At 34.9% G+C, this 9,026-nt stretch overlaps 2 protein-coding genes across 2 annotated transcripts; both read right to left on the bottom strand.

Annotated features, from left to right (window-relative positions):
• Positions 1 to 729: 729 nt before the first annotated feature.
• LOC141617517 (uncharacterized) lies at positions 730 to 1,350 on the bottom strand. The gene has a single exon (XM_074434713.1). It carries the CDS (start codon positions 1,348 to 1,350, stop codon positions 730 to 732), a length of 621 nt encoding a protein of 206 aa, XP_074290814.1.
• A 112-nt stretch (positions 1,351 to 1,462) lies between these two features.
• LOC141617516 (protein FAR1-RELATED SEQUENCE 5-like) lies at positions 1,463 to 3,979 on the bottom strand. Its single transcript, XM_074434712.1, has 5 exons — positions 3,946 to 3,979; positions 3,200 to 3,268; positions 2,995 to 3,075; positions 2,821 to 2,896; positions 1,463 to 2,357 (listed from the first exon to the last, which is right to left on the bottom strand). Exons 1-5 carry the CDS (start codon positions 3,977 to 3,979, stop codon positions 1,463 to 1,465), a joined length of 1,155 nt encoding a protein of 384 aa, XP_074290813.1.
• Between the last annotated feature and the right edge of the window lie 5,047 nt (positions 3,980 to 9,026).

The following is a 9,026-nucleotide window of genomic DNA, read 5'->3' as shown; positions in this document are numbered from 1 at the left end:
TTGAGAGGGAATTCAGTATGGATTAAGTTTGAAGTTTTTTGAAACAAAGAGATTGTAAAACCTATTTATATAGAAATAATTAAGGCAGATGCAATGCATAGAGTTAACGAATGAATGTTTGGTGTGAAACGTTGTAAATAACCACATTCATGGCACTTGCCATGATGTCTAGAAATGTCTAGAAATGTGTAAATGTGTGGTAAATAATTAAGGCAGATGAAATGTCTAAAAATGTGTAAATGACGGTTTAATCCAAAAAGAATTGAAACTCATTCTTCGTTTAATTCCAAGTGAATGACGGTTTCAGAAGGGTCATGTGAATGACGGTTTCAGATACGAGAAAAACTACACCAATTCACTATTCCCATTGTTTCATCAATTTTTTAAAATAAAGAACTTAATCTTCAATTTGTATTTATATTTTATTTTTAATTATGTGTGTCACACCTCGACTTTTGAGGGTACACAATAAAAGTTAGTATAATAATAGAGAAGCAAAGTTTGAACAGTAAATGTGAGACATTAGACAACCAAATAACACTTCGCGACTTGGGCAATTCCTACTATCATGATGCGTTAATTAAACATACTTCTTAGAAGTCTTTACTTACTAGAAAGACCACTATTTAAAGTCAAATACAACATACTTCTTAGAAGTCTTTACATACTAGAAAGTTTTTAGAATACTTAATACAACTTAAACTTTTTCTAGCTGAAATCAAACTGGACTCACTTTTGAGTGGCTCGACTTGGGCAATTCCTACTATCATGATGAGTCATTTCACCGCAAGCACGACATTTCCTCAAGGGTTTTGCATTTTGTTGTACTGCCTTTTCCTTGTTTGAAGTAATCCGTCTTCCTGATCCCTTATTCTTACACTTTTCTGGTGGTAGAACACTAGCTTCAGACGGTATTTTCGAGCCAATAAGCATCTCAATTTCAGCTTTCTTGTTTTTTGACTTCCCACGCTTAACTGAAATCATCAATTTCTCGTTGAAAGCGCGAAGAAGTTCAAGTAGCTCATCACCAAGTTCCTCATTATCTTCAACAAGCGAAACTGAAGTAAATACTTCCGACCACAATTCACTTATCTTACTTTGGTGGTTTTCTATTGACATACAATCAGCTAGGAGGGTTGTCCCAACAACATTAAAAATGGGACGACAAGTTGCATATTTGCCCCATCTGTCTAATAGATACTCCGTAGGGATATCATCAAACCCTCTATCTTTTAACACCCACAGAACATGCTTACAAAGTAACCCAATCCTTTCAAACATCTTACATGAACAAGAAAATTTATTACCACTTAAATCAACTGTGTATACCTTGTCTTTCTCGCGGTCCATTATTGAAATATGCTCATTATTGTCTTCAGTTGTCCTCGGTGAAAGACCACAAGTAAAACACGCAGCTTGGAGTTCTTCTTGAAATTGATAAAAAACAGTGGTGGTGTAAAATTCAGAGGTTTTTTTTTTCTAGAAGGAGAGGTGTTGATAATTTTGGAGAAGAGTTCTTATCATCGGCAGTCACCTTAGCATATTTCCAACGCTGCGCATCCATAGCCGATTGGAAACGCATCCAAAACTCAACAAGAGTGAGGTGCGGGTTTGTGAAATTTCCAAAGAAGCTATTTTCGGATTCTGACCTTGATGTTGTGCGCATAATCCCACCAAGATATATGTCTCTGAAGTAGGCAGGAATCCAACTTGAATTTATGTCAAACATTGACTTCAGCCACTCATGATCAGAAAGCTCATACGAAGAAAGGATTGATTTCCATCTCAATTCGAATTCTTGTGTATCAATCTCTCCATCCCAAACAATAGAATTTATTTCCTTCAAAAAGTTTGTGTTTTGGCAAATTGTCGGCCCGACTTTGTCTGGCAACTTTTTCATTATATGCCACATGCATAATCGGTGTTGTGTTTTGTCACCAAACACATCTTTTACAGCTTGATTGATGCCTTTGCATTGGTCAGTTATAATTGTAGTAGGATAGCAATCACCCATAGCCTTCACAAAATTCTCAAATAACCAGGTAAATGATTCTCCATCTTCCTTTCTTAACAAACCACCCGCAAAAGTGACGCATCTTTTATGGTTGTCCACACCAGTGAACGGACAAAACACCATTTTATACTCATTGAAGTTATAAGTAGCATCAAAAGAGACGGCTTCCCCAAAAAGGGCATAGTTTTTAATTGAGATTGGATCTGCCCAAAAAATCTTACTTAGTCTTTTTTCATCATCCACCTCAAAGTCGAAATAAAATGATGGAGACATAGCCTTTTTTTGCATGAAAGTTTCCAATAACATTTCAGCATCATATTCCTTGATATATTTCTTAACATCCCTTGAAAAGTTTTTGAAATCTTATAAAGAAGCCCCAACATTTTTGTACCTTTTTACATATTCCTTAAACATTCTAAAGGAATCCACTGGACCATGATTTACTCTTGAATTATCCATGATCATTTTTTTGTGAAAGAGATTCAAATTCCTAGATGGTTTCATATGAACCATTGTAGCTGGGGTAACCATTGCGTGTGTGTGTACCTCAACAAAATCATAAATTTGGTATTCACCGGTGTCAATTCTCTTAAAACTAACCTTAGCTTCACATCATGTTCTCGTAATGATCCTCTTTCTTTTAGTCCCCTTGTTCCTACTTTTGCCTTCTTTATTACACACACAGCGCTTGTGTGTAACAATCCCATTAACCAATTTTGTTGAATCTAACCTTGGAATAAACCCACAAACTTTTGCGTATTTGTTGTAAAAATCTATTCCATCTTCCAAATTTGAAAACATCATACCGTTGATTGGTTTTAGATCTTAAGGACAGACTTGGGAATCCAAAAATTGTGTTTTCAGAACCAACTTGTGGGGTTTCTACAAGACAATTTAACCAAAAGGTTGTTATTTTTAAGGCAAGTACATTATATTAGTTAAATCAAACCTTGTAAATGAACAAACCACAATTTTTTTACCTGGTGCATTAGTCAATGGAATCATAGGAGGTATATCATTGTTCATTAGAGCATCAACATTAGAAGCAACTATCTTTCTGTCTGCACAGAAATGACACACAGAGGGAAGCGCATTATGTTCCAGTACCAAAATCAGCAAAAATATAGTCCATAGGTACACGTTACTATGATATTAGATACATGCTTTCGCTACATTTTTGCGTACCTGTTGCATCTGTCAAGGGAAGTACAACCAGTATATCTGAGGCATGGACATTAGTAGCAGGTATACTATCTGCACAGGTACACATCTCATTCAAATTAGATACAATAATTCATATGTCACTATACATCAACAATTTGTGCAGAGAGAAAGAAGTTTTCGATTTTCAAACTGCTAAACATTCATCCAAAAATTTTCAAATGCTATACTAGCTTAATTTTTTGAAAGACTGCTCTACAATGCACAAAATCATAATCAGTACGAGTATTTATCACATACGGAGCACATATTTTCCCACCCAAGCCACATTAGGTACACTATTTTAGCTAGCCAGATACACTGTTTTAGCTAGCCAGATACATTTTTTTTCAAAATAGCTGGAATGATGTATCTAACAGCCAGAGATGTATCTTTGGCTAAGAATTTTATTCTGTCAGAGATATATCTTGTGACCCTCAATAAACCACCCAAAAAAAATACAAAAACAGTCAGAAAAATTATCCACAGCTAGAAAAATTATACAGAGGTACACATCTTTGTGATCCTAGATACACTACTTCAGTTTAGTAGATACATGTATCTGATATTCCGCAATAAGAAAAACAGTAATGTGTACCTATAACTTCTTCATCATTGATTCATCCTCTTTTCCGTTATCACCTACAACACCTTAAGCAATTTCAGAAATGGATCCCAAATTTAATTGAAAAAATAGTTCCCAAAAATGTATTTACAACAATAATTCATACCTGAATCAGTAGAAGATGATGAAATTATAACCATCCTAAAAATAGTATCAAAACACAAACTAAATTACCATCAAAATCTCAAAATACGATTAAAATTGGTAAACCCTAATTTTAAGAATTTCAATTTGTTCAAACCCTAATTTACGATTTAAATTTTGTAAACCCTAATCTGAGTAAAAGCTTATCTCTTAGATTTGCATGGGACAGGAACAATAATGGCGGAAAGTAGGATGATTTGCAGCAATGGAGATCGCGTTTCTTCGATCAATTTTTTTTTTTTTGTTGTTGGGATGAGTTTTTAGGTGAGGGTGAGTTTTATTACCGCGCTTGAACTTTCCTTTTTAGATGGTTCGTACGGTTCGTACGATAAGCTAGTTCGTACCTGAACCCGCCCCTATATATATATATATATACATGTGATGTTAATGGCGATTTGGCAATGCATGTAACATAAAAAGAAAAATGCAAAGCAATTAAAGAAAACAAATTTCCTAGTATGACCTTTCCTAAAATAGAAAATCTTATATTCTATTACATACTCGGAAACCAACTTCATTGGTCCCTTGAACTTCAAGTGGCACGCCTCTCAAGAACACCGTCTTCATCAGAACGTCTTTCCGAATGGCACCGTATTGAAGAAACTTCGGAATTACAAATAATAAATAATAAAATGTACATTGTACTTCCTATTATACATTTGTAAAAAGAAATCTAATAAAACAAAATAAAAGTGATACGAGATCACATTAAATTACAACCGAATCTATATTCCCTTACATTACGGGTAATATCGATTAAAACTAAGGTCATACTAAGATAAAATTACATAATACAAAATTATATAAATGAAATATGACATTCATCAATAAAAATTTCAGCATTAATATATCTGTCTAATCTGCCAAGCTATGTGCCAAATCGCCCTATTTAAACTTATATCGTAAATATAATCCGATTTTATGGATATTCGCGATCTTTAATTTATAAAAATCACAAAATAATACTAAAATCAAATTTTAGTCAAAGTTATTTATCCCAACCTTTTAGGACTCAAAAATTAGTCATTATTCAATTTTTGACAATAATTCAACTTGATATAACATTTATGCTCATTTTTTACCTTAAAATCATAACCTTTTATGAAATAAATCCAAATTTAATTACAATAATTTTAAAATTTGAATTTTAAATTTTTGAATATTCTGGAATAATTCCATGACACCCATAATGTCAAAAATCAAAGTTAAAAGTTTCGAATTTATTTCGAGAAAATATGGTTGCTATTTATCGGTTTTATCAAATAAAACATCTAAAGCATATGAAAATTATTCTAATAAATGTTCCAACTTTAGATCTTAAATGTGGGATAATTATGCAACCTAAAATAGTTTTATCATGCCATGTAATTCGTTTTACCTATTTTTGCTAAAATAGTCACTATTTATGTCATTTTTACTCTAAAAATTCATAAATCATGCAAAATGAACCAAGTTCATCTCAAATTTTACACACAGTGAGTAAAACATGCATGTGACAACATACTAAAATTTCATGGCCTGTTTCGAAGTTTAACTATTTTTAACCATTTTACCTCCATTTATTTCATTTTTATCACACAAAAATCATAAATCATGCAAAATAAATCAAATTTATACGAAATTTTATATACAATAAGTAAAATATGCATGTGAGGTCATATATCACCTTTTATGTGAACTATATTAGTGAACTACGATAATTATAATCGACACGGTCGAAAAATGATATATATATATATATATATATATATATATATATATATATATATATATATATATATATATATATATATATATATATAAAAGAAGGATCAAGTGAGTCCACCAAAAAACATTGAGTCCCTAAGTCCTCTTAAGAGCCATTGAAAAGATAGGATGGAGGGTTGAGATTGAAGGGGAAAAGGGAGGGATTAATGCTAAATGGAGGGGATTGAAGCTAATTAATCACTTTCCCTCACTACCTCCACTAATCAACCACTAATTTTACTATATAACATTTATTTTTCACTCACTTCTCTCTCATCTCACACAATTATCATTCCTCTCATCTCTCTAAAAAATCAAAAACATTCAATTCCTCTCAAAAATCCAACAAAAATCAAAAACCAAATGATTCAAAAAAATCAAAAAAAAAAAATTTCCCCCTCATTCACTCACACACCCGCTACCACCACGACACACCACCCACCACCTACACACCCGCTACCACCACCACGACACACCACTCACACAACCACGACACACCACTCACACACCACCATCTCAGTGGCTAATACCACCCGACACCACCTCACTCTCCCTCACGCCCCCAAAAAAATCCCCTTTTCCAGATCCGACAAACGACAACCCAAAGCCACGCAAATAACCAACCACCACAAACCACCAAAAATATCCCCTTTTCCAGATCCGACAACTAGCCTTGACAACCACCCCACGACAACACCACTGCGTCGCATCACCCCGACCTCCACCAACCCAGCCGCACCGTTTTTTTCCAGATCTGAGCCGCACCGTTTCTCCCACAGCCCCCACCGCCACAACCCAAAGCCTGCACCCATTTCACCACGCACCACCACCACGACAACAAACACGCCACCACGCACACCCCACGCACTGCCACCACCCAACAACCACCCACGACAACAACCACCCGCAGCCCCCACCGCCACAACCCAAATCCTAAATCTACCCATCCTACCCATCTCTCAAGTTTATTATTTAAAGGTCAAGTGATTTTAAGTGGGGTGCACAAACGTGCGTCGGGAGCAACAAGCTCTGATACCAACTGTGACACCCTCATTTTAACGTTAAATAAACACGTAAATTCTATAGAAAAACTGACAGGATATGTTTGTAATTGGTTCGACTGGATAAAAACCTGTAATTTTAAAAACTTTTCTAAACCATTCACAAACACTTCCAAATGAAGAGTGCCAAAACCTGCAAATCTAACAAACTAATTTACATAACATAGCTAAAGTCGCGAGGATAAAGTGATACAAACCAAAGTAAAAGAGGGAGACATATGTCCCTTCAAAATATATACACAACCATAAGTTTAAAGGTTTACTACAAAATATAACCAAACTAGGTCCAAGGTTCTTTTGCTCACTAGCTCGTCCGTGTACCCCATCAAATCATCATCAACCTGTCATTCGCATTTTATACAAACACGAAAGCCACAATTCAGTGGGGAGTAACTTCGAGTCCCCTAAGCCACGAAATGTCATATTTAATGTAACATGTAATGTAACATGTAAACAACATCATAAATAAACTAATTATCGAATATTCTTTCATATGAACACTAAACTGACCAAATTAAACTATCATGTGAAACATATAACAAGCAGTAATCCAAACTTTATCAATTGTAACCGGCTTGCATCTCACCTATTACAATTCATAAAATCACCATACAAGAAAGGGCAATATATCAAAGACAGGCATAAGTTCTTAGCACCGTCAATAGTCACTCTGTAACTCGAGTCTATACCACGAGGTAGGGAAGGTAATCGAACCGGTATCTTGGCTCAGAGGTTCTATCAAAACATGGCCAAGACACAACACAACCCTAGCCTAAAATCTGCGCAGACCTAGACATGCGGATACACACCACCGCACCCAAGACCCACAATTTTTCTAAAACAAAGTGAGTACCCTAAGGAATCCACCAAAGGGTTGGCTAGTACTTAACCTGACCACTTACCCTCAAAATAAGTAACGAGGTCATGCCCCAACTTGGATATAATCCCACCAAGTCAGGAACACAAAGGCTATTAAGCAGTGAACATATACTCGTCAAAGACTATAAAGTCCTATCTATGACAAACACAACAACCTGCAAGAAGTATTCAATACCAAATTCCATTTCAAGCAATATTAACAATATTAAAGGTTTCGGGGAATCTAAGGCTGTTTCAACAATATAAGAACCCGTTAAAATCAACCAACAACATATGTGAAATAAAAACATATTAAATGGCCTAAAACAAGAATAAGGCCAATTATCCACTTTTCACAATAATTTTCATCCAACCGAATTTTTACCCGCAACCCCAGTCCTGCGACAGGTACGGGTTCAATCGCGGCTAACCAATCACACAATTGACTGACATCGATTCAGTCAAAGGGACTAAGGGCTCAATTTTCGACATAATCATCCAAACATTACAATTATCGCTATAAAATTCATTTTAAGCCTATTCGTTACAATTTCATATCATAACCTATCCTAACATGTATAAACTACCAATATAAGCATAATTTTACCAACATCATTATATTCATTACTAACATTATTCATTTCAAAAGATTACCCATATGTTACTTATACTAAATATAACATTAATAAACCCGAAACGACGAACAACGCATGAAAAACCGCGAAACAAGCAACGGGTCCGACCGGGCCAACCCAGGGCTGCCGTGGGCTGCCTGGCCTGCTGGCCTGCTGGCCGCCACCCCAAACCCTCCATTTCTCCATTTTTGTTCGGTTTAACATCGTCCTCAAGCATCAATTAATCATTCCCATTTCATTTCCTTACTAATATGTGAACTTAAACTAACAAAAGACATGTTTTTAACCCATATATTCATGTGAAATAAACTACTCAAATAACATTCACCAAAATCATACAAAAAGCAAAGAATATGACATTTAATCGTCGAGTAACTCGAAATATGTTACCTTAAGCTAGAAAAAGGCAAATAACCCTTGAGAAAACCCTAAAAACAGTAGCTACCCATCATCCTCTACTATATAGGAGTCCCCTATATCATCCTCATAATCTTCACCTATTAAAAACAACAAAAACACAACAATAATCACTAAAACCGAAATTATGCCCCAAAATCATCTTAAATCAACATAATGAAAACTGAAATTAAAACATACTAAGATGTAGATCTTGAAGAGAGGATTCCGAAAATATAAATTTTGCGAAAATCGGACTAGAAACGAAGAAGTTATGATGAAATTACGATTGTAAGATTATCTTATTTTTTTTTTTTTTTTGTGGATTTCGGTCAAGAGGCACAAAA

Source organism: Silene latifolia, chromosome X, assembly GCF_048544455.1.
Source record: "Silene latifolia isolate original U9 population chromosome X, ASM4854445v1, whole genome shotgun sequence".
Lineage (NCBI taxonomy): Eukaryota > Viridiplantae > Streptophyta > Magnoliopsida > Caryophyllales > Caryophyllaceae > Silene > Silene latifolia.
This window is presented reverse-complemented; position numbering and strand designations above follow the sequence as displayed.

Excerpts from the sequence above, each read along its gene's own strand:
- LOC141617517 (XM_074434713.1), bottom strand. The coding sequence starts at position 1,350 with ATGGACCGCGAGAAAGACAAGGTATACACAGTTGATTTAAGTGGTAAT.
- LOC141617516 (XM_074434712.1), bottom strand. The coding sequence starts at position 3,979 with ATGGTTATAATTTCATCATCTTCTACTGATTCAG. Across the intron at positions 3,269-3,945 it reads ATCATCTTCTACTGATTCAG|ATAGTATACCTGCTACTAAT; the intron begins GTATGAATTATT and ends GTACCTGTGCAG. Across the intron at positions 2,897-2,994 it reads TCCATTGACTAATGCACCAG|AAACCCCACAAGTTGGTTCT; the intron begins GTAAAAAAATTG and ends ATTGTCTTGTAG.